This window comes from Vigna unguiculata, chromosome 5, assembly GCF_037176805.1.
Source record: "Vigna unguiculata cultivar grain cowpea cultivar isolate G323 ecotype 2 chromosome 5, ASM3717680v1, whole genome shotgun sequence".
Taxonomy (NCBI): Eukaryota; Viridiplantae; Streptophyta; class Magnoliopsida; order Fabales; family Fabaceae; genus Vigna; species Vigna unguiculata.
The window spans coordinates 1,522,548-1,549,202 of record NC_140796.1 but is presented as its reverse complement, the minus strand read 5'-3'; the positions used below and the strand labels follow the sequence as shown (position 1 = coordinate 1,549,202).

The window sequence follows — 26,655 nt, the reverse complement described above, 5'->3', positions numbered from 1 at the left end:
TCAATTATTTAATTTTCTTCTGCATAAATTTATCATTCACTTACCTTATTCTTTATACACTCTTGCTCAAGCTATGTTAACATTTTCTACCCATCTAGTTGCTGCTATATTATTTTTTATTCTATGTATACCAAATAGAATATTATTTTTCATCCCTCTCTAACAAAATCAGAATTGACTCTACCAGATTCTTTTCTCTAGATTGAAGAAGAGTACCTATTTTTCTTTTCTCAAATCTTGAAATCAGCAGAGAAAAACAAACCACACACACAGAACATTTTGCAGAGACAAGAGAAGGAAGTGTCATAGTATCAGCAGTTTCAACTAAAAAATGGTTCCTCCTCCTCACAGAGGCATCAAGATCAATGAATCATATCATTCAACAACACCATTTGAATGATAGTAAAACTACAAAACCTCACAAGGAAAGAGTTAACACGTCACAAAACTATTCTGGAATTTACACTAAAAAAAATGCATATTTAACTCACTGAATATTCGAAAACAAGAGAAAGGGAAGGAACAAGGAGGTTGAGGTTGTAGGACACGACAAAGGCTTGTTTTTGTAAGGTGTAATGGGGTGGCAATTTGTCAGTAGCTTAGCCACGTTTGTTGGACCAAAACTGTTTGATCACGGACTTCACTAACAATACCATATTCACCCATTATTTGCTTTCTTCAATGTCCATTTTTGTAAAATATTCTTCTCTCCTTCTCGTGAACACACATGTAAAATCGTTTTCGCAAATGTAGTGTAACATCTACCGGTCATTACAGTTTTCACATACTATGCTATCCCAAAGAGAAATAATTCATAACCATAGCTAACTGCTAAACATAGAAACATAACTCCACCACAGCCCCATCAAGAGGAAGAAGAAAAAGAATGAGTCTTTCTCGGTTTCAATCGACAGTTTTGAGTTTGCTGATTTCAGTTTCCTGTTTTCTGACATGTTTGGGAAACAATGACGTGCCTGTTCAGTTGAATGATGATGTTCTTGGCTTGATTGTGTTCAAATCAGACCTTCAAGACCCTTCTTCTCATCTTGCTTCATGGAATGAAGACGATGCGAATCCTTGTTCATGGCAGTTCGTGCAGTGCAATCCTCAGAGCGGAAGAGTTTCTGAGGTCTCATTGGATGGCTTGGGATTATCTGGGAAAATTGGAAGAGGGCTTGAGAAGTTGCAGCATCTTACGGTATTGTCCCTTTCTCATAACAACTTGAGTGGGAGTATTAGTCCATCTCTTACTCTTTCCAATACTCTTGAGAGACTCAACCTTAGTCACAATGCTCTTTCTGGTTCAATCCCTACTTCTTTTGTGAATATGAATTCAATCAAGTTTCTTGATCTTTCTCAGAATTCATTCTCGGGATCAATCCCTGAGAATTTTTTTGATACTTGTTCTTCCCTTCATCAGATTTCTCTAGCTAGGAACATGTTTGATGGGCCGGTTCCTGGCTCACTGTCTAGATGTTCCTCATTGAATAGCCTTAATCTTTCCAATAATCGTTTCTCTGGTAATGTGGACTTTAATGGGATTTGGTCACTGACCAGGCTTAGAACTTTGGATCTATCCAACAATGCCTTATCTGGGTCTTTACCTAATGGAGTTTCATCCATACATAACTTGAAGGAGATCTTACTACAAGGTAACCAGTTTTCAGGTCCTTTATCCACTGATATTGGATTCTGCCTGCATCTGAGTAGGTTGGATTTTAGTGATAATCAGTTCAGTGGAGCACTACCTGAGTCACTTGGGAGGCTTAGCTCTTTGAGCTATTTCAAGGCATCAAATAATTTTTTCACCAGCGAATTCCCTCCATGGATTGGTAACCTTACCAGTCTGGAGTACCTAGAGCTGGATCACAATCAGTTCACTGGAAGCATTCCACAGTCAATAGGGGAACTGGGATCACTGTCTCATCTGAGACTTTCAAGTAACAAGCTTGTTGGAACTATTCCATCATCATTAAGTTCCTGCACAAAGTTATCTGTGATCCATCTCAGAGGCAATGGTTTCAATGGCTCCATTCCAGAGGGTTTGTTTGGCCTAGGATTGGAGGAAATGGACTTGTCCAGAAATGAACTGAGTGGCTCAATTCCAGAAGGATCAAGCAGGCTCTTGGAAACTCTATCAAGCTTGGATCTTTCTGATAACCATCTCCAAGGAAATATCCCTGCAGAAACCGGCCTTCTTTCAAAACTGAGTTATTTGAATCTGTCTTGGAATGATCTTCAATCACAGATGCCTCCAGAATTTGGCCTCCTTCAGAATCTAGCAGTTTTGGACATTCGAAACAGTGCCTTGCGTGGTTCAGTTCCAGCAGATATATGCGACTCAGGCAATTTGGCTGTTCTCCAACTAGATGGAAATTCATTGCAAGGGAATATTCCAGAAGAGATTGGGAATTGTAGCTCTCTTTACTTGCTGTATGCATCCTATTTCTCAAGCCAAAGTTTTACTTTTTGTGCAAGACTCTTTTGGAAGATACTAATTTGTTCTACTTTTATGCAGGAGTTTGTCTCACAATAACTTGACTGGTTCAATTCCAAAGTCCATGTCAAAGCTAAACAAGCTAAAAATCCTCAAACTGGAATTCAATGAACTAAGTGGAGAGATACCAATGGAGCTTGGAATGCTTCAGAGTCTACTTGCTGTGAACATATCATACAACAGGCTCACAGGAAGGCTTCCCACAGGTAGCATATTTCAGAACTTGGACAAAAGTTCCTTGGAAGGAAACCTGGGTCTATGCTCACCCTTGTTGCAGGGACCCTGCAAGATGAATGTCCCAAAGCCACTAGTGCTTGACCCAAATGCATATAACAACCAAATAAGCCCTCAAAGGCAAAGAAACGAATCATCTGAGTCCGGATCGGTCCACCGCCACAGGTTCCTCAGCGTATCTGCCATTGTAGCAATATCTGCATCTTTTGTGATTGTATTAGGAGTGATTGCTGTTAGCCTGCTTAATGTTTCTGTGAGGAGAAGGCTATCATTTGTGGATAATGCTTTGGAAAGCATGTGCTCAAGCTCTTCAAGATCAGGGAGTCCAGCCACAGGAAAGTTGATCCTGTTTGATTCCCAGTCCTCACCAGATTGGATCAGCAATCCTGAGTCCTTGCTCAACAAGGCATCAGAGATTGGAGAAGGAGTGTTTGGAACCCTCTACAAGGTTCCATTGGGATCACAAGGTAGAATGGTAGCAATCAAGAAGCTTATATCCACAAACATAATCCAATATCCAGAAGACTTTGATAGGGAGGTTCGAATCCTAGGGAAAGCAAGGCACCCAAATCTAATAGCATTGAAAGGATACTATTGGACTCCTCAATTACAGCTTTTAGTAACTGAGTTTGCACCAAATGGTAGCTTGCAAGCCAAGCTACATGAGAGGCTTCCTTCTAGTCCTCCTCTTTCTTGGCCTTTAAGGTTCAAAATTTTGCTTGGAACAGCAAAAGGGCTTGCTCATTTGCACCATTCTTTCCGTCCACCAATCATACACTACAACATAAAGCCAAGTAATATTCTGCTAGATGAAAATTGCAACCCCAAGATCTCAGATTTCGGGTTAGCTCGGCTTCTGACAAAGCTGGACAGGCATGTGATGAGTAATAGGTTTCAGAGTGCATTAGGGTATGTGGCACCAGAATTGGCATGCCAGAGCCTAAGGGTGAATGAGAAATGTGATGTGTATGGTTTTGGGGTGATGATCCTTGAGCTGGTGACAGGTAGGAGGCCAGTGGAGTATGGTGAAGACAATGTGCTTATACTGAATGACCATGTGAGGGTGCTGCTTGAGCAAGGTAATGTCTTGGAGTGTGTTGATCAAAGTATGAATGAGTACCCAGAAGATGAGGTATTGCCTGTTCTGAAGCTAGCAATGGTATGCACCTCTCAAATTCCTTCTAGCAGACCAACTATGGCTGAAGTGGTGCAAATACTGCAGGTCATTAAAACCCCAGTTCCTCAAAGGATGGAAGTGTTCTGATAAACTAGCTTGTCATATAGAAAAATATCTGTTAACTACTAAGATTTTTTTTTTCTTTTTATGTTGTGTATCCTTTTCAATTTCCTTAGCCATTTGGTTTATGTGGAAAGTACAAGCAGATTTTCCTCGCATAAATGGAAATCGTTATATAAATCCGTTATTCTCAACTCTTGATTTCTCTTATACTGACACAAGCTTTACGAATTTCATTTACCAAATTTTTAATCATATCACAAACGTTGTTCATCGGAGAGGACAGGGTGAGTTCTAGGAAAGAAAAGTTTACCACGTAATAATATGGAATTAAAGAACCAAAACTTATGCATTGTTATAGACGTAATTTTTATCCGGCAAGATACGCAGAAGAGGAATTTTACATATACTTTCTTTTTTATTTGTTTTTATGAATGGTTAAGGTTTATTGGAATGTATCAATTTTGATAAGTCTCCCTGTATATAGAAAGAGATAGCCGATAAATGAAAATTAATACCCAATAAAAACAGAATTTTCCATCCAATCGTAAAAGCTTCCACAAAAGGGTAAAATGCTTCAAATACTTATCGCATTCAGAGAATGTGAAATCAAGTGGTTTCAGATTTGCTTATTCTGAAATGTTTATTCCTTAAATACGTATCCTGCGCATTACAAGGCCCACTTGGATTTTCAAAAAAGTATTCTCTGCCAGTAAATGCATTAGAAAGTGCGATCATTGGTCTTCTAACTTCAAATAAAAGAAACCTCCTTATTTTCCTTAATGGTGCTTATATTTTCCACAAAATAATTAGCTAGAAAAAATACAACTGAATGCTCAATTTTGCGGCACAACTCAAATAACAAGCAAAAAGTGGCACAGCATGTATCTCTAAAGAACAGATTATACATATAATGGGTGGGTTCATAAAATAAACAAAAATTGCGTCGCCTTAAAATCATAATCCTCTAATATACTGCCAAATTCACCAGAAAAGTCTCGTCCTATATGGAAAAGAAATTGGACTAAACCATAAGAATGGCAGACAAAAATTCCCTTCTCAATCCTCATGCAAAGCCTTCATCAAATACAGCCTGTTAAAGCTCTGCCCTGACACCCTGCAGAATATGCAACAGAAAATGTGCGGACGATTAAACTCAATCGGCTAAAGGCAATGACAAGTAACAAAATAAAGTCAGAAACTTCAAATCGGTAACTTCGTATATTTGCTCCTCAAACATGAAAAAAGAGGAGCATGGTCATCATCAAAATCTAGTCACGTACCCATTGATTTGATTACAGTAGTTGGAGATTTGATTTGTTATGAGGAAGCTCTCCAACCGTGATGGCTCCGGGAGGGGCTTGAAAACGGGATTTGAAGGATCTTCTTCCGGCAAGGGCTCTTCTCCAGCAGCTTTACGAGCCATGTTCTCCGCCCTATTGTTACAAAAACAAAAATATATAATATGCTGAATCAATAATTGAATACAAGGATAAGCTATCTATTGCAATCATTAACTTTCATGTGTGCTTAAAAAAAAAACAGCCAATATTAAAATTGTTGATCAGGTCTGTGAATATTCAAAAGACTGCTGGATAACCATAATGTTCAGTTGAAAATAAAAAGTTAAAAATTGTGCTACAATTACCATACATACATTTATCATTTATTGGATATGGGATATGAGAAAATAAAAAATGATAAAGCAAAGTATAACGATTGCAATGGTCCAGCCCCTCCAAAAGAAAAAACAGTAAATCACTATTTCCTAACATATAATACACTGAGCATCATATCATACCCTTAGCACACGCAATGAGAAAGATGTAGAGGGAGGGGACCATTTCAAAAATATAATAATTGAGTTTCTTGTCCTTATATTTTGACTCTGTATGATTAGGTGTAAAAGTTTATCCCTTCAACCCCAGTTCATTTAAAACTTAGCAAAAACTCTAAAGAAATAGAGCAAAAGTGCATGACGCAGAAAAACTGCTATTCTGCTGATTCAGTAGCAGTTCAAAGGAATCACAGGTCACAATTCTTCCCAATAAACATTTGTGCTTCCTACCTCCGGTGCTAAATTAACAGTAAATAAAATCGAGATTCATGCAACTATGATGCCGGTGCTAAATTAACAGTAAATAAAATCGAGATTCATGCAACTATGATGTTGTCTAATGACATGCTGTAATTTGAATGGACGTCTAATTTGAAAAATTCTGTAAAGCTAACAACCTATATTCATGTGCTAGCTTTTTATTGTTTGCAAAAACCATTGTTAAATCAGTTTAATCATAAGTATAATCACAAGTTATTTTGTAAAACTAAGGCACTAAAACTCCTTCATTTCCATTTTGTAGGTAGAGGATTTTTTCATAAAAAAAAATCAAAAAAGGTGGGGAAATTCTAACATATAAAAAAAATAGATAAAAACTTAAAAAGTTATTTAAATAAACGAAATAAAATATATGTTAACAACGGTGTTTAAATCATTGGTGGGTTATGCAGATTGGCCACCCGCTAGGTAGCATATTGTAGCTTCCTAAAATGGAAATCTAATATTAAATGGCTATGTATGTAGATTTCACAAAGTATTCAATAAATCATGAGAACAGACAGAATCTAAAACAATTAGAAAACCCATATTCAAAGACATGGAATCTAAACTAAAACATAAACATTAGTGGCAAAAAAGCCTCCATTCAAACGTTGACCATATTTTCAAACAACATAAAAAACTAACTGGTGATCTATGAAACCTAGTCTTACAAAGAAAATATAATGAAGATTCTAGTTAAAAGACAAAATCTTAAACGTACCTTCTCTTTTGAAGCCATGCTTGCTGCTGAGCTTGTTGACGAGACAAGCTCCTATAGTAGAATTGGAACTAAGATAGAACAAATTTCAGTCAGTTACATTGTGAAACAACGAAACACCCACACACAAAAAGAGCTAAAATAACCTTTTGTTGTTCTAATGACAAGTCATCCATGCATTCTATCAAAAACTCCATATTCCTCTCCATTAATGAATTGGTTGACAATTGCAGACGATCATAATCACACTGCAATGGCACAGAAGCAGATGTAAACATAAAATAAATTTGAAATGGCCAAAAGAATCCCTACTAAAAATCATTGTTCACCTGGGTGACTGGAGTATCAGGTTCCAGCTCGGTCATGAAAGCACTGATAAGGGCAGAATTTGAAACTTTGATCTGATATATTAAAAAAAAAAATATGAAGAATGGTCACCATTAATAAAAAACCTACCAAAAAAAATTCAAAACCAATTAATACACTTCCATCTATAAAATATGCAACAATATTATATATCTTAATGCCAGTAGCATTTCTAGCTAATTCCTAACTGTTGCATTAACAGATATGACGAAGATTGTTACCATTCTATTGGTCAAACCACCCAAAAAGGAAAGGCAAATTCCTGGAAAATCTTACCGGTATTTCCTCAAATATATCCACCCATGATAAGTTCTTCTCCCTCAATCTATTTCACAAGACAGAAAAATAAGAAATCAGATGAGGTTCAACTTTTAGACAAGAAGACACAGAAGAAAATTCATACTTCTCTCCAGTAAAATTATTGCTGCGATAGAGTTCCATGAATGAATCAGAAAGCTTCAAGGCCTTCAGAGCTAGAACACCTTGGTCAGACCTTGATGGATCATATATTATGCAAACACAACGTCTAATATTCTCCTGAAAAACATTGTTAAGTTTGAAACAAAAGGTCATTTCACCGGACTGGATACTGTTGAAAATATTGTCTTCAGCAAAAAGAAAAGAAAAAGTGCACAACAGACTGCATCAAAAAACAAACTTTTCTATTTTAAATATCGGAAATCACCAGCAGCCACTTTTACAATAAATTGAAGTAAAAGTAAACCTGAACAACGGAAAATACATGCCATCACATCATCTGGTTATATACAAACATTGTGTTATGTTTGTCATTGTACATACTCCACTCAACTTCCCTAATTTCAGAAAAGAGTAATTCTAATTCGAAGCAATATAATAAGCATGTTTGTAAATATAATACAGTTAAGCATGCATAAAATTCCAAGTGAATAGTAACGGGTAACTTTCATATCTGACACAATTGGTCAAGAATGGCATCGTGCCACATTATCATGAATTCACAGAAGGTCAAATCCTAGGCGGTGCAGACCGTATCCTGTGTTGGCCAGTTGGGCATTACCAATTTATAGTTTCACAGGTTATTATGATATAGTAATCACCTCCTAATAATGGCTTCATTTGACCTAAGTAAAATAGTCATGAGAGGCATGTTATGGTAAATATCAAACTACCGGAGCATTTGTGAATAACGTCATTTAGCATGAAATCCCAGCTGAAGCAAATTTATGCAAAACTAAATAAATTGACAAGCATTCGCTACCTGGTAATTCATAAAGGTTTCAATAAGTTCCACAGTCTGAAAGGAGCCGAGCAATGTAGACTGGTACCTGGATTCGGAGAATTATCCCATGAGTAGGAGAAATTATTACAAAGAAAGAACGTCTTGAACCAAAATTTCATCACATCAAACAAACCACTAATCATACATACCATCCAACAGTATTGTTGTCAACATTAACCTCCCTCAAGCATCTCATCATCTCCAACTGGTAATTAGCACCATCAGCTTCAATTTCCTCGTCCTCCTCCCTCATCTGCAATTTTTAGCAACCGAAACAACGATGAATTTAGGAGGGCAGTGCTGAAGGATTCAAAAAATGGAGAAACAAAAAGGAAAAAGTAAGGAAATATCATACTGGAAAGGGGAAACAGTTGGTAACTTCAAGAACACTGCCAACATCCAACCCAAGAAGTTGTCCAGTGACTAAAGAAGGCGAATGGTCCTTACAATGCTTAATTATCTTAAGAATGACCTGTTCAACCAAGACACAATAGCACCAGATTGGCGTCAGTATTTCTTCACAGAGCAAAGAATTAATGAATATTCACTAACAATACAAGGACCTGCCACAAAAGCATATAACATGAATCCTACTACCAGATCCCCATCAACATAATAAATGTTGTCATTTGAAAATCCATATAATTGGAGAAAACAAGTACAGATTAACACAAGCAATAAACAAATTGAAGCTAAACAAAATACCCTTCCAAATTAACCCCATATATACAAAGCAAAAATTGAACAACAGTGGAGCCATTGAAGTTTGTAAAGCATAGAATCCATACCAGTCCTTCAATCTGGACGACTCTAAGAGGCGGCGCCGCCTCCTCCGTCGCTGCGACTTGGAGAAAAGATCTAGTCGTAGCTGCATGCGTAAAACAATAAATCATTCAATGGCATTAAGTGAGCGAAACAAAAATCTAAAGAGATTGTTAGGAGTGAATCATACTTGTCGCCATGGCTTGAATAGAACGAACAACCTGCGATAGAGTTTGAAAGAGGAAGAAACCCTAACGCGAGCAAGAGAGAGGGGTTTTGTCTGCAATTGGTTCAAATAGTACACACTAGAATTACTCGTAGCCCAATTTTAAAAATAATATAATAAAAACCACATGATAATTTTGATTTTGATATATATATATATATATATATAATATTTTTTTAAAAAAACGATATAGTCATAATAAAGATAAAATAATATAAAAATATCAATTAGAATTTGATATGTTAGCATCATATTTATGCAAATTAAATAATAAATCACACTGAAAATGTTAAAAATATTAATGAGTTATTTTATCTTGTATTTAAAATAATAATAATATACACAAATACTGTTTTTTATGATAAAACTATTTATTTGACAAAAATTATATTCGTCCTCTAAAGAAATTTTTTAATATTTGTTGTTAGTTTTTATAATACATCACATATCTTATATATGTTATGTTAATATCTTCAATTTAGCAAATATATTTTAATTACATGATTGAAATTTTATAGATATATAAAAAAAAATTAAAGGTTGCCAACTTCTTATCTAGTAGTAGATCTTGCAATTTGATGAGTTTTAAGAAAAACATTGTAAGGTTTTTTCGTATTCACATTAATTAAATTGTATTGATGATTAATGATTAATTAGATGGATCTTTTGTAAATATGAATTTTTGGTTTATCTATTGTAGAAGTATAATACAAGTTTATTTAGATGATTGGATTAAGTTGTCTATAGTAAGGGAAGAAGTAGAACGTGAAAAATGATGTGAGTTATATGTAAAGTAAGGTGTCTTAAAAGCTTTATCAAATCCGAAGGAGAGTAGTGTGTATTTTAATAAACTTATATTTAATCGAAAACATAGAATTAAACAAGTAAATATATTATTTAAGGGAAAATAATAATTCCTAAGGTTTAAAGAACATCAAGTACACTATATATATTGCAAATTTATTTCACAGTGAGAATCTCTTAACAGAAATATAAATAAAATTTATGACTTATTATTTAGGATTTTCTTAGAGATATAATGTGAAATTATTTCACACCTGAAATCTTCTCAATAGAAAGATAAATAAAATTGATGACTAATTTTTTAGGATGGAACTTGACATACAAATTCTATGACCTTGCAATAAGAGGTGGTTGAAAGTCATCACACATACTTTGGCACTTATGATATATTTATCTCTTTCATTTCTAATATTTGTGATATTGCCATATACATCAATTCATAGGCTAAGCCATAACTTTAGTCTAAATCCATATAAAAAGAGGGATATGGAAGTTAGATATGTGTAAGATTTTTATTTTTAAGGCTTTACAAATTTTAATATTCTTTATAGGGTTAAATATGTTTTTGTCCCTCAAGTTTAATTAAAATTTAGAATTAGTCCATCATCGAAACTTTTAACTAGTCTTTCATATATAGAAATGCGTGAATTTAATTAGTTTAATCAAATTTTGTTAAGTTTATTTGAAGTTTTAAACGTGTTTTTTGATAATATTTGAGTTAGCATTTAAGCGAAAATTGATTAAACAATTCAAATACTATCATGAAATGCGCTTAAAATGTCAGATAAACTTAAAATCTAGTTAAAATGACTAAATACATACATATTTGAAGATAAATGCCTAAATTGGTCAAAAATTTTAAAGATAAACTAATTCTAAATTTGACTGAAACTTGAGAGATTAAAAACATATTAGTGTTCTTTATATAATATTAATATAATTTGTATTGTATGTCCCATCAGACCATCGGCAACACCCAATCCTTCGGTCCATCGAACAAGGCTGGGAGGGCTTATCTATGAAACAGAACCATCGGTCGATCGGCCCACAGAAACCATGCGAACCCATCGACCGTCGAATTAATCGGTCACTTAAATAAACTACATATGAGCGTCACAAGGGGTCATCGGTCGATCGGTCCCACTGATGAAACGCATCCTCACAGCGGGTCATCGGTTGATCGGTCCCACGGATGAATCACATCCTCACAGGGGGCCATCGGTTGATCGGTCCCACAGATGAATCGCGTCACTTCATAAGGGACCATCGGTCGATCAGTCCCCAGATAGACCACGCGTTACCCTATAAAGGTCCATCAGTCGATCGGCCCCATAGGTGATTCGCGTATTGTTTTACATATGATCATTAGTCGATCGGCCATATAGATTAAATATTCACTTAAGGTTGTTAAACTTAAAAGATAACCCACCTAGTCAAGCGGCCATCGATCGATCGACCAAACGAGACCAGTCAGCTGGATTAATTAACATTAAACAAGTAAGTAATCTTGATTAAAGGATCATTGGGTCGTGATTAAGGAACCCTAATTACAGGCCCACACCGGAAACTATAAATAGGGTCCAAAGTTAGGTTGATGAGAATCTTTAATTCGCATTTATTACAGCGGCTATACTTATACACCGATCGGTCCCTCAACTAACTTAAGCATCAGAGCCTTTTAGACAGGTACTCCGATCGTCTATTCAACCAATCGAGCAGGAGGAAGATTTCTTGACAAAGAAGTTACAACGGATTACGAAAAGAGAAGACATAGAGAAAGAGAAGTAAAATTGAAGTGGTTCTTAATAGGTGTTTGATCCCTACACTCGAAATATAATTATATAATAATAACTTGAAAGAAATAGATAATTATTCGTAGCTATTATTGGGAGCATAATCATACTTGTAGCCATGTTTTTAAATAGAAATAACTAGGCATTGCTATGGAATTTGAATATGTAAGAGGAAGAAACTTAACGTCGAACGAACATATAGACGATAGAATATTGCTTGTTGTTCAAATAGTGCACAATAAAATTATTATTAGACCAAAATTATAATTGTTTTCGTATATATATATATATATATATATATATATATATATAATTAAATTAATTTTTGTTTAGGTATCTTAAAATAAATTATATTGGACTATGTAATAATATAAATCGAAGATTTCTCTACAAATTGTTTTCGTATTTTTGTTAATAGTATTTTAAAATATCAATATCAATATATATTAGGAACTTTTATTTATATATATATATATATATATATATATATATATATATATATTATTTCGAGAAGTAATAAATGAGGGAAGTATGATATGAAAATGACTCCCACCAATAAAAAAACTAGTAGATCTTATGATAATGTAAATTTAAAAACTGATAAATTAAAAAACATGCAATTAAATATAATATTAGTTGGTTGCGTTTATATGTTGATTAGTAGTTACATGGATGGATTTAATAGTTGGAAATTTTATTTGCTTTTTAAATGTAGAATACATTTTTTAGCATTATTTTCATATTAAGTTAGTCCAAGTGTATTGAAATTATATTTTTATTTATATTTTTAAATACTAAAAAAGTTCATTCTAGCCAAGAAAAAGTTACAATCCCATTGAATGATGAAATTACATTTTATTTACTAACTTACAACTTAAATTAAATATTAAAATTAATGGTATGATATAAAAAAATTGGACTTGACTTTTATTTCATGTTTATTTATGAAAATAGAAAGAGAGGGACACAACAAAATTTTGAAAGACACTCTTCAATCTCCTTTGACGTTTCGAAAATGAAATTTGGTCAAGATTGAAAACTCATTGGTCACCAAAAATTTCTATTTTTATCCATCATTGTCACTAATTAAATGTTTAACAAATCTTATTTGGTGTATGTTTTGAACATATAGTTTTCAGTTCTCTATGTGCATACTACACAAAGTAATTTTATTAGCACAAATATCCCATTAGTTTAATATTAAGGGTTAGATATGTTTTTTGTCCCTTAACTTTTATTGAACTTTGTAATTAGTTATTTTGAAATTTTATATCAATTTAGTCATTCATCTTTCAAAATACGTGAATTTAGTTATTTTAATCAAATTTTGTTGGGTTTATTTTATGTTTTGTATGCATTTCAATATTATATTTGAGTTGTTGATATTGTTTGACATATTTTTGCTTGAATGTTAAGTCAAATACTATTATGATACACTTGAAATGTCAAATAAACTTAACATAACAAAATTTGATTAAAATGACTAAATCTACGTATTTCGAACTGTAAATAACTAAATTGGTCCAAAGTTTCGAAATGGACTAATTCCAAAATTCACTAAAAATTAAGGGACAAAAACATATTTAATCATAATATTAATACAGTCCCTTTAATACTTTACTTCCATCAATTTATAAGTTAAATAATTATGTAATAATGGTTTAGTCCAGAATATTTTGTTTAAGTCAAAATATGGATGATTTTTTTTTTTTAAATCACACAAAATAATATTGGTCTATTTGTGAATGATATATGTAGAAGGACGCATTAATTTTTTAATAATATGTTATTATTTATAAGATCATTTATCTAATATATTTAAAAAATAGTAATTATCTTTTGAAAATAATTTTGATTAGGTAGCATATAATCCTCTCCTTGGCCTTTTGAAGAGGAGAAACTTAGAAAATAATGTTTCTTAACAACTAAAGGTCGAAAGAACAACGTAGAAACTTACAAAACAATGTTTGTTAACATGTACTAGAAGAAGAAATAATGAACACATCTATAACATTTGGTACTTTTGTCCTTCCAATGTTTGATTTTTACAATTCCTTATAAGAAACAAAAAAAGGTTTGGTCAACTAACCAATTATCAATAAATTAATCAAATGAGAAGAAAATTATCAACTAACTAATTCTCAACAAATTAATCAATTGAGATGCCAATTATCAACTAGGGAAGAACAAATGTATAATAAGAAAAAATAAAATGGAATACATTCGAATTGTTATGTCTAAACAAAAGATATGATTTATACATTATTAATATAATTAAAAATATAATATATTTTTCTTTTTTTAAACTACGAAATTCTTTGCCCATACTCTTTTTTAATACATTATTTCAATTATTTATTTGGAGTTCAAACAATTTTATTTACATAAAAAGAAGATATATGCATAGATAAAATAGCTATGTGTCGTGGAATTATAAAATAAAAACTCACTTTAATGACTTTAATTACGGCAGACACTATTAAAAGTGTATTCTCAAAAAGTTATTTAATCTTCAAAGGATTCACCCATGTTAAAAAATTAGTGAAAAAATAATAATTTTCACACGGTAACAATTTAAAAAATTTAAATTTTGTGAAATAGTTATTTCTAAAAATTAAAGCTTTTCATTTTTCATTTTATTCAAATAGTTTTTAAAACTCAACTTTTAAAACAATATTAAAAAGTTGTCCTTTAATACTCAATATTTAAAATATAATTAATAATCCTCACGTAATTATACTTCTAGTTAGGAAAGAATCTGATACTATTTACACGTAAATGTGAAGTTCTAAATTAATTGATATTAACACGTTATACAATTCTTAATCCATTAGATATTTTAAAAAGGTAAACTTTGCAATATTACTTTTTATGAATACGCGATTATTTACGAAAGTAATTAATATTAAAAAAACAAATTTATTAAATAATTAATATTAATAAAAGGACTTTTAATTTTTCCAATACTGTAAGCGTTTTAAAAGATTGAACTTAACAATGGGAATTTGTAAGGTTGTGTCCCACTAAGTTCTTTTTACATGCACAAGAAAAATAATAAATTTTAAAGAATATAGAATCTTAATTAAGTAATGGTAATAAAAGTAAATTTATAATGATTAAAAACGTCAAAAGATTTATCCGATAAATATAAATTTTATTAGATTATGCCTTTACATGTATAAGGAAGTTAATTAATATTTTAAACAAATTAAATTACTCTTTACACATATTGTGAAAGGATATTTTAATTAATAAAAAGATACTATAAAATTATAATTCATTAAATATTTAAAAAATTAAATATATTTTTAATTTCTAAAATTTAACGTAAAATTATAATTTTGTTTATATTTAACAAAATTTGATACATTTCGATTTAAAAATTTTAGAAATGAATTAATACAACCTTTTTAACTTAATTATATTAAAATTGTTTTAATTGTATTAAAATTGTTTATAAATCGAAAGAATTTGATTATTTACACACTACAAAAATTTGACATAATTAAGTTAAAAAAATCATATAAGTTTATTTTTAAAATTCAAAGACTAATATGTAAACAGTTTTTATAGGAACGAATATTTAAAGATTAAAATCACATTTAACCGAAAATTAACTATTCAAAACCAATTCAATTTTTATTCATTGTAGTTTTCAGTTTCAATGATATAATAAAGGGAGTTAAGATAAACAAAACGTTACATAAATAAATGGTATTTAACTAACATATTTAATTAAGTAAAATATTTTGAAATGTCTAAGAAATTGAAAAGAAAGAAAAAAAAAACTCATAAATTTTACTATAAACATTAACATAGAACCAATATAAATTCACAAGTATTCTAGCACAATTGTCTTTTTTTTTAAATTACTAAAATGAGTAATTAAAAAAAAACCAAAATAACAAGTTAATTAAGGTGGTACAATTCTATAATAAAAAATAATATTAAGTTGACATTTAAAGTTGAAGTCATATAAAATTATATAACATCAATTTAAAATACTTTAACTAAAATCGTGTCATCTTAACATCATTTTTATTAAAATTGAGTTAAAATAATGTAATTTTAACATGATTTTAATTTAAAGTATATTGAGTTAAAGTTGTATCATCTTAACTCAATTTCAACTTAAAAATATTTTTATATTTTTATATGATTTATTTACAATAAAATTGTACAAAATTAACACCTTATCAATTTTCATATTTTTTTCAACTATCTATTTTGGTAATTTTGTAAAAAAAAAAAAATCACCCATCTTAAACTGTTTCACCAAGGTGATAAAATTCAACCGTGAGTCAAACCAAAACCAAACAAGACGATGATATTATGTTGATCGTGAAAACATGTTTTATTGAAATCAGTAAGAATCAGACATTTTAACCTTAAAATGTTGTGTTATGCCACGCCACGCAACTCATAGCCCATTTGTCCACGCAACATGACACCATTGTTATCTCTTTCTTTCACCAATCAAACACTGAACAGTATATAATATACTACTCTTCTCTCTCTGTCTGTCTTCTACTACCGTTTTTTTCTCTTCTCCATTGCTACCTTTCTTCGTTCTCACCAACCCCAATGGATTTTTCTTCTACTTCGATCTCTCACTTCAGAGTCTCTGCGAATTCCTTCCTCTCTCAATACGAACCACTTGCTCTGCTTCTCGTTCCTCTGCTTTCTCTCTTTCTCGCTCACTCGCTTCGCTCCTTCTTACGCCTCCTCTCCGAGAACGGGCTCAAAGCCACGCTCCTAGGGTTTATCATGAACGCCGTCAAGTACAAAACACCACTCCATGCAATGCTATATCTCACGAATTAACATTAATATTAATATTCACGCATATTATACATGTCAATTACTCTTTTCTATGTGCTTTTAATTAATCTAATTTGGGATCCCTGTTTCAATTCACAGATTGGTTCCTGGCGTGAAGGGATACATAGATGCCGAAAAACAGAAGGTTTGGTTCTGTGTGATTCTATTGAATTAGATTCGATTGGGCTTTGGTTTTGTTTTTGTCTTGTGTAAGGAGTCAACTTAGCATGCATGCGCGCTGTTTGGAGCTCTGGTTTTGTTTGTTGTGATTTAGTGGCAATGAGTTTAGTTTCATCGGATTTTTTTTTTCACTCTGCATAATCCTTTATTAGATTAGTGGTTAGTTCAGTTTTTTGTGGTTTAGAGATTGCAAACATTTTGAGATTGGAGAATTTTTTATCAGTCCATGCCAGTTTGACTACGAGGCCCAGTTAGGTGGATGTTTTATCTAGAATTGTATTATCATATCACAATGACGAAATGGTACAGAAAAATGGTATCCTTAGACAAGATAAGGGAACCGAAATTGAGTTTTTAAAAGGATTCAATACTTTTCACTCCTTATCTCCCTGCGATGAAATATCACTGCAGAATTAGGTATGACACATTTTCTGTACTTTTAGTTTGGTATCGTCTTAAGAAATGTTTTTTCATAAGAACTTTATTGCTTTACCTTCATTCTTAGGGTCAGTTTGGCATGGGGGTAAAAATGGAGGTAAATAAGTTCATGAATATGCTTCATTAGCAAAATTGTATTGAGAACTAATCAGGGGGTTTAGTGTGCGTGAGATAAAGAAAACCTCTTGTCCAGTGTCATTATATGTCAAATCCAAACAGAGATTTCAATTCGTGCCACCTCAAGTGGTACATGTATACTTTGGTTTTAACAAATTTCTGCTTTTTTTATTTAAACGATGGATCATCATCATCATCATCATCGGTAACTGATTTACTTATTAATCTGGTCATTGAACTCAGGTTGTGGATAAGTTGCAATCTGATAGCAAATCTAAAAGAGAAGGTTGGAATACAGAGTTACCAAGCACAGGATTAGGGACGTCTGTCCTTGAGAAAATGAGAGAGGAAAAAAATAATGATCCGGTCTGGCAAGGCAAATGCTCCGGTACAGTGTATGTTAGTAATTTTGGTAAAATGTTAAATTCTGAGCAGTTTGTTCTTGGGATGCTCCGGTACAGTGTATTTTAGTAATACTTAGTCTGGCAAGTTCTGTATTTTTTTAATGTATTTATTGTTTATTTCTTGCAGTTACATTGGAGGAAGTGAATCTGATGGACATTTTTCTGTGATAAACGAGGCATGTTCAATGTTAGTGACACTACAGAGTTTGCAGCTGTATTTGATGTTTGCGTTAATATGAATGTTTAATACACTGTTTGACAATTATCATTTAATTTGTATATTCTTCTAGATGGACTTTTACATAGATCAGTGGTTTTGTGACCGATTAAAATTTCTGTTTGCCTACTCCAGAGTACCTTAGTTTATTTGCTTTAGGAGCTGGGAGCATCCCTCTGTTGAGTTCCATTATCAGTTTATGTATTTTTTTTTTCCTTAACGTCAATATGGCTTCTGACTTAGATCTGGGCATTGTAGGAAGTTTTCCTTATTGTTTGAACTTAAAAATATGTAAAGCATGCTTTTGGTTAAGACTTCCAGTTTTGCCAATCAGAACTGAACGTGATTCCTCTTTGCTACTCATATCATTATTACACCATAATCTGGACTAGTTCAATATATTTCTGAGTCTCATAGACAAATTTCACAATAATTTGAAATTTGTGACATTCGTTAAGGTTATAGTCATGTCCATTAGCTTGGTTGCTGATATAGCTATATTCATGCATTGAATAATTCACATTGATGACGTTTCAGGTTTGCACATACCAATCCCCTGCATTTGGATGTATTCAAGAGTGTTGCACGTTTTGAAGCAGAAGTGGTTGCAATGACAGCGGCACTTCTTGGAAGCAAGGAAAATAGTTCTGGAGGACAAATATGTGGCAACATGACATCGGGCGGGACGGAAAGTATATTATTAGCTGTCAAAACATCTCGTGACTATATGAAATCTAAGAAAGGAATTACAAGACCTGAAATGTATGTCACCAATAATGCATTACTATATACTTGGTAAATTATAATTTTTAATATATTTTTAAACTACCAAATTATAGGATTATTCCCTTGTCTGGACACTCAGCATATGACAAGGCTGCACAGTATTTTAATATCAAACTATGGCGTGTACCAGTTGACAAGAATTTTCAAGCGGATGTGAAAGCCATTCGACGCCATATTAACAAAAATACCATCCTGGTATGAAGTATTTTTTTTCTTCTTATTCTAAAGATTCAGAATTCTTGCTACTGGATTTTATAAGGTACACAAACTGCTAATACATTAAATTCTTATTGCCAAATGAACTGACTGTCATTATAAACCAGATTGTTGGATCTGCTCCTGGGTTTCCTCATGGAATAATTGACCCCATCGAAGTAAGTTTTTTCATCTAATGCTGAAAAAGAATATAAGAATATAAGTTCAACTTTCATGCTTAATTACAAAATGTATATAATTTGCCTATTTCTTCCGTAGGAACTTGGTCGTCTGGCATCAAGCTTTGGTATTTGTTTCCATGTGGATCTTTGCCTTGGTGGCTTTGTATTACCATTTGCTCGTGAGCTTGGGTATAGTTGGCATGACTTATTTTATATTACTGAACCATCATTTAATTTTGTTGTCTCTTACCTTTGCTTTTATTTTTACCTTGTCATTGTTTAGGTGTTATACTTTCCTTCTTGAAACTGATCTTTGGCACTGAATCCATCAATCCATTCCACCCCCCTTCCCCCAAAACAAATACATGACTCTTTCCAATTTATTTTTATTTTGAAGCTGCAAGTCTCATTATTTTGGGCTTATGTTGTTAGTGTAGTATTCTCTTCAACTTCTCTTGGGCCTGGGTTAATGTTTTGATGATTATATTAATGTATAACTCATCTAATCACCCCACCCACACAAAATGGGAAAAGTGGCTTTGTTATTGGAAATTATATGTAGCACATGTTGCAACTTCTTTTCAGTACTAATGTAAGTGACTCATGTTCAACCTTTTCTTTTCCAGGTACCCCATTCCACCTTTTGATTTTTCTGTTAAAGGCGTTTCTTCAATATCAGTGGATGTACATAAATATGGTTTAGCTCCCAAAGGAACAAGTATAGTTCTTTATAGAAACCATGAAATCAGAAAGGTAAGGCAATGATTTACTTAGGGTAGTAACGGATAATTTATTTGTAGTCTTTTTAGTTTATACCTGAATATAAACTGGTTATTTGATATTTTTACTGTTAAATTGTGCAACTTTTTGGAAACATCTCACAGAATAGGACATCTCCTAATGCTCGGAAAGGGCACTTTATTTCAAACTCTTTTTTTCTCTTTCCTTGAGTTGGTATCCATCAATACTATGAAAATAGAAAGTAGCGTACCATATTTGACTATCGGTGTTTCTACCTCAAACTCAAGTTTTTTTTCTAGTGAAAGGGTCATTTTACAGACGACATGTTGCATCATAAAATCTGACTTATCATTTCTCTTGGCTCTTGGTCATAGCATGATGGACATCCTAAGCCATGCAAATGATCTCATTTCAAGAGTTCCCATCTCTTTCTCTTCATTAGGAAATCATGAAGAGTTGGTAGATGAAATATTTCTGCTTTTCTTCTTAAGGATATTGGAGAAAAACAACTTTCTTTTTCTAAATACAATTATAGAGACAGGAGATAGAAGACGAATTATATAACAGGGCAAGTCCTTTGGCTCATAAACATTAAAGCAGTTATCAATAACTGAAATTCAAGTACATCATTTTTTATATGGATATTCCTTAAAATCACCCCTCTCATAGTCTTAGTGCATCTCATGTCCAATTCTTTAAATTTTAATAGAATCAAAACTATTGAAAGTTTACAGCCCTTGTGAACATATGAAATTTCATTTAAAGGAAAGCGTATCAACAAAAGGTAATTGTGTTGTTTGTGTGGGACATTTCTCTGATTATGTGATGAGAAAAATATTTAAAAAAAGTGTTAAACCATCTTATTTTTGCAACGTAAAGTAGCTATTTGACCATGTGGATTTTGCTCATGGCTGTTTTCATGGGAGTTTCTATTGTAGTAATTGAAGAGACTATTTGCTAGGTAAACGCAGCACGTTCTATAGGTTTTGTTTTCCCTGTGTTCCTAGTTTTTGTATGGATAACTTCCTCTCCCATTTGTTGTATTTTCCTCTTTTCTATCTAATAACATTTATTTTTCTATTAAAAAAGAATTTTTTTATAAATATATCATAATTCTCTTTTATCTGCATTTCTCTTATATCGATTACCTTCTCTACAACATGCCTTTCTATTATTGGAAAATTGGTTGTTGATTTACTTGCAGCTGATTACTAATGTATTTTCTCTGTCTTCTGGATTCTACAGCATCAATTTGTTGCCGGTAAGTTTACTATTTGATTCTGATTAATGCTATGTATTCGGCAATTGGGGTTATTTTTATAATTTGCTTGTGCATGTGTACAACCTACAAGGAAAGGGAAAGATGATAGACGGTGACAGAAACTTTAGAGAAGAGCTAGTCTTCAACTTTTTTGTCATAGATAGTGGGATAGTCATTTATCTTTCTGGGAAGTCCTTTTGTCTCTTGGAATAACTCCCTTACTGTTTTCTTAGTAATTATTGTCAAATTGTCAACGTCACAGTTACCGAGTGGTCTGGTGGGTTGTATGTGTCTCCAACCATAGCTGGAAGCAGGCCTGGAAGTCTGATTGCTGGTGCCTGGGCAGCAATGATTTCTCTAGGGAAAGAAGGTTACTGTCCACAACCTCTCTGTTCTGCTTCGACATAATAATTTGATTCCCTTTCTGCTAACTCTGATCCACACAAATGTATGATGTACGGCCAAATTCTGGTGTGTCATGTTCTTCAGGTTACTTGAGAAATACAAAAGCAATTATGGAAGGGTCAAGAAGAATACAGAAAGGGTGAGATACTGCTTCTCTTTCTTTCTGTACGTACTCTCATGTTGTGCCTTGTATACATGTTTTGAATGTAATGATTATGTTATTATGTTATATCTGCAGCATAGAGGAGATTGCTGAGTTGTTTATTGTTGGAAAACCTGACATGACAATCGTGGCTTTTGGTTCAGATGTTCTGGATATATTTGAAGTCAATGATATTATGTCATCCAAAGGATGGCATTTGAATGCATTACAGAGACCCAACAGGTAGGGCTTTAAAATTGAGGTGGAGTGTTGAATTTTTTTTACTGGGATGGACTCGGAACACTCAAGGAGTACGAGTTTTTGACATCACTTCTAACATAAAACTTAAAACTTAGCTTAAAGTTTGTAAATTTTGTTTGTCTTGTATAACAATTTCATTTTTATTCTATGTGCAACTTTAATTTATACTTGGATTCTTAACCTAGACTGGAAGCACTATCTATTATTTCATCATTAAATTGCTAGTACATTGTGGTCTCTTTGAAGAAACTGAAAATATTTTTGTGTGTTTGAATCAGCCTCCATATCTGTGTTACACTACAACATGTGCCAATTGTTGAAGACTTTCTGAATGATTTGAAGGAATCTGTGAAAACTGTAAGTTGCTTACCTAAATGGAATCCCAGTAATAAATGAATCATTTATTACATTTATATGAAATTTAAGATATTCTCTACGGGACACCAGCAGCAGAGGGTGGTTTTTTGCAGAGAACAGGATGACAGTTGATTTAACAGTTCAGTGGCTGATAGTACAGCACGATTCAGTATGATTTGTATTTTCTGTTTTACTCTTTTCTTCCTTTCCAATCTCAGGTGAAAGCAAATCCAGGTCCAATAAGTGGAGGCCTGGCACCTATATATGGCGCCGCAGGGAAGATGCCAGATAGAGGCATGGTCCAGGAATTGCTGGTAGATTATATGGACGGTACCTGCTAATGCCATTCAACATTTGTTTCAGATTTTTCAGGCAACATCTACTGTAGTGGACCTTGATAATATCCATTTTTATTGCGTATTCTTTTCATATTTATCATAAATTTTAACGCTGAATTTAAATCAAAATAAAATAAGGCCCTTTTGTTTGTCATTGTACATTTTGGAACATTTGTTTCAAGTTCTGTGTTTATATTATTGAAAGTGTAATTCACAGGTATGTTGAAACCAGAAAATACCATTGCTTAATTTTTCACATTTCTGGAGATGCATTTTAAATAAAGTTAAATAAAAAACATAAAAGAATGAAAACTATGATTGAGGTTAGAAAACATCTCTTGTTCTTATGGGAATGTAATTTACTCGTTTTTGGAATACTGTATATATAAAATATTTGAAAATATTTTTCTAGTAACTTTCTAATGGTGTCACTGATACCTTTTAACACGGTGTCATTTGAGCATATTATCGTGGGGGAAGTTCATTGCACTTTTTGGCAATCTTGTTTTTGACTTTGACATTGGAGACAGTAATGTTATCTGAGCAAGTCATGTGGAAGAACAAAAAATAATGCACAAGTGAGTGATTGATTGTACACAAACAAAATGTACGCGTGTGTGATTGGTAATCATCGTTAAAATGTGTTTATCTTGTGTTAACAAAATGTGATATAGTTAGCTTTTTTAATTATAAACTAAATATTTTGAAATGGAAGGAAATTAATTAAAATAGTTAGATTTTCACACATTTTAAACTTCCAATAAGTGGTAGCTCATAAATGCTTGTCTCTTTATCAACTATATGAGGTGAGAATGTGAAATACTTTTGCAAGAGTTGAAGGTGTTGGTCACTTAACCTATTTTACTTAAACTTGAAATAAACTAAACTTGTGTTTATGGTGACAATTGAAAGTGAAAGAATGAAGAAAAAAAAATACTAAAAGAAGAGTGTAGAAATTAAGATTGTTTTCACAAATAAAAATGAGTCAAAACAAGATAGAGATAAACTGAAAATTGCGTAAGTTTAAAATTAATTTGATAGAAGGTAAAAAAAGTAATTAAGTATTTTTCTTATGAAATGTTCAAATTACCATTTGGGTCATATTTAAAAATTAATTTTTATTTTAACTTTTTATTTACCGACCAACATTATACTCTTATCACTTGAGTAATTTATGGACTCATTGATAATTTAAAAATTGTGAATTTACCTTTGAAGTCCTTCAAGCACTATCATTCCTCGATATCACAATTTTTTAGCTAAACCAAACTCATGCTTATAATATAAATTGACACATTTTTATTTGCCATTGAAGGAAACTAGAAAAACAAGCAAGGCACAAGAATAAAGAATAATATAAATAATTTGACTATTAATAACAAGACAATGAGTTCAATCATAATTAGGATTAACAACGATTATATTTTGTTACCAATAACTAACACACACAAAAAAAAATTGTTTTCGTTTATTGTGAGGTATCATTATCAATATTTTTCAAGCAAGCCTTCTAATAATTAGAGCTGATTTGTCAATTCGAACAGTTTTACTCTACTTAGACCTAGCCACAAAAAATAAAATAATTTTAATATAAAATGAATTAATCATTCATTTTATCCTTAAAATATTTTTTCTCTAAATGATCAATAAAATAAAAAACATTAAGTAGTTATATAAATTGTTTTAATATATTGCCAAAAGAGCAATTTAATTAATTAAAATATAGTAAACAGATATAAATAAAATTAAAAATTGACTATAAATTGTGATTTCTCCTTTTTAGAAGGAAAATTTATGACTTTTCTTAAATATAGAATAAATTGTTTCCATTTTAAAATAAAGATGTCAAAATTACAGATTAAAAACAATTAGAGAAAACTAAAATTAACATAAATTCAATATTAGGTCTTATAAAAGTATTTATTTTATGATATTTTAACACCCACCAAATAAAAAATACTTACTTAACTATTCAAAATAATAATACTTATTAATCATATGTATTTTACTTGTTATCTTAAAATTCTAATATTAAAGGGATTCTTAATTGGTTTATTTACTAGAGATAGAAGAGAAAATATTATTTTTCCATTATAATTTGAATCATGTAAAAGTATAAATATTTATTTAACTTGGCCTCGGTATCTGTGACGTGGCTTTGGCATGATCGCATAATGGACATGAAATGAAACTATGAATCTCCCAACATAACACAAAATAATGCCTTTTCCTTTTAAAACAAAATTTATAAGAAAAGTGACATTGGGTTATTCAAATCACACTCACGAAAAATAATAGAACTTTATTCTGAAATTTTAACCATTTATGTCAGTCATATAAACTAAAATATAATAATAAAAATGTCATTAATAGGAATTCGGGTTGGTTTTAAGTATTTTTTCCACATTCTTATTTTAGAATTTTTTTTTCTTAATCTATATCTCTATACCTTTCCTAAATTAATTCGCATCCTTACGAATAGTTTATTTAAACAAAAATGTCAGTTATATACTAAATATAAAAATAAAATTGTCAAATAATTCATTCATGGACATTAATATTTTGACACCATTCTTTTCTCTTTGTTATTATTTAACACTATTTCTTTCAATTATTTATTTTTTTAAATATAAAAATTAATTTTTATTAAGATTATATTATCCATATACAAATTATCAAAATGATATGAAATAAATTTTTTCTTTATTTATTGATGACATTTTTCAACCAAAACTTGAAAACGACGCCAAATGCCATATAATTGTAGAGATGATCATACAACTATTATAAGAAAGTAGGATTTTCATATCTAAATTGAGGACATTAAAATATATTATAATTTTTGTGATTTCTAAAGAAAAAAAAGTATATGTATAGAAATAATTTTATTTTGAAAAATATGTTAATCAATCAATTTTTACAAGTCAATATACAAGGGGGAGCCACTCACTGAAGAAGAATGAGATAGAAAAATAAAGTTAAATATGTCATTTTTACTTTGTTCTTTTACTTATCAACTTTTACCATTGCCAGACATGTTTGAAATAATAATTCAGTTGAATAGATTTGCAATGTCCATGATTGATGTATAAAAGAAACCTAAATAATAGATTTGTTAAACATTACTTTTAGTACAACGTTTAACTAATTATTATAAAAATCAACTAATTTATCATATGATAATTTATGATTAAATAATTAAATAAAAGTGTCTCACTCTTCTAATATAACCCATTTTTTTTTCTGATAAGAAATTCCATATAAGTAGTTTATAACCAAACACACGGTTGAGGAATTATTGTCTCTCACTGTCAAATGACAGTATTCTGATATATCTCATAACACGGTTTTGACAACTTTGGTTTGAATAAAAAAGTCTAAGTGAAGCAAATTTTGACTATTGAATTACCCATACACAGTTGTTACATTACATTACATGTCACACAAACATATCAATCGTTTCATTCGAATCCTAAAGATGTAAAAGGTTGCTTTTTTATTATTTGATCATACAGAATCATGCAGAAAGAACACTATTTTGATCTTTTTCTGCTACTCTTATTCTACTGTACCATCACTCAATCTTTATCTATTTGCAATACTTTGAATAGCAATAGCTACCACTGTTTCTGATAAGAAAAGTTATTATCAACAGTTTAGGAGTTAAAAATGGCCTTAATAAAATAAATCTTAAGATCAATTTGCCTAAAACTCTTCTGCATCTTTAGCTGGGTCCTCTCTGAAAGAGATATTTAGGGTTAGGGGAAAAAAATCAGATATGAGAAAGCAGAAGAATTTAGGGTCATCTCTGGAA

The 26,655-nt window shown here is 31.6% G+C and overlaps 3 protein-coding genes across 3 annotated transcripts; 2 read left to right on the top strand and 1 right to left on the bottom strand.

Moving 5' to 3' along the window:
* The first annotated feature begins 664 nt into the window (after positions 1 to 664).
* LOC114186259 (Leucine-rich receptor-like protein kinase family protein) lies at positions 665 to 4,162 on the top strand. The gene is made up of 2 exons (XM_028074302.2): positions 665 to 2,433; positions 2,519 to 4,162. Exons 1-2 carry the CDS (start codon positions 887 to 889, stop codon positions 3,993 to 3,995), a joined length of 3,024 nt encoding a protein of 1,007 aa, XP_027930103.2. The 5' UTR covers positions 665 to 886; the 3' UTR covers positions 3,996 to 4,162.
* A 635-nt stretch (positions 4,163 to 4,797) lies between these two features.
* TIF3H1 (translation initiation factor 3 subunit H1) lies at positions 4,798 to 9,510 on the bottom strand. The gene is made up of 12 exons (XM_028069714.2): positions 9,364 to 9,510; positions 9,200 to 9,279; positions 8,767 to 8,883; positions 8,561 to 8,664; positions 8,391 to 8,457; positions 7,554 to 7,687; positions 7,427 to 7,475; positions 7,114 to 7,185; positions 6,931 to 7,032; positions 6,788 to 6,855; positions 5,252 to 5,404; positions 4,798 to 5,085 (listed from the first exon to the last, which is right to left on the bottom strand). The coding sequence occupies exons 1-12, from the start codon at positions 9,371 to 9,373 to the stop codon at positions 5,028 to 5,030; spliced, it is 1,014 nt and encodes a 337-aa protein (XP_027925515.1). The 5' UTR covers positions 9,374 to 9,510; the 3' UTR covers positions 4,798 to 5,027.
* Positions 9,511 to 16,480: 6,970 nt separating this feature from the next.
* On the top strand, positions 16,481 to 22,995 carry DPL1 (dihydrosphingosine phosphate lyase). The gene is made up of 15 exons (XM_028072397.2): positions 16,481 to 16,777; positions 16,917 to 16,962; positions 17,796 to 17,947; positions 18,084 to 18,143; positions 18,711 to 18,935; positions 19,013 to 19,154; positions 19,283 to 19,333; positions 19,434 to 19,525; positions 19,963 to 20,089; positions 21,323 to 21,338; positions 21,601 to 21,708; positions 21,828 to 21,882; positions 21,982 to 22,128; positions 22,425 to 22,503; positions 22,722 to 22,995. The coding sequence occupies exons 1-15, from the start codon at positions 16,581 to 16,583 to the stop codon at positions 22,842 to 22,844; spliced, it is 1,620 nt and encodes a 539-aa protein (XP_027928198.2). The 5' UTR covers positions 16,481 to 16,580; the 3' UTR covers positions 22,845 to 22,995.
* Positions 22,996 to 26,655: the final 3,660 nt, after the last annotated feature.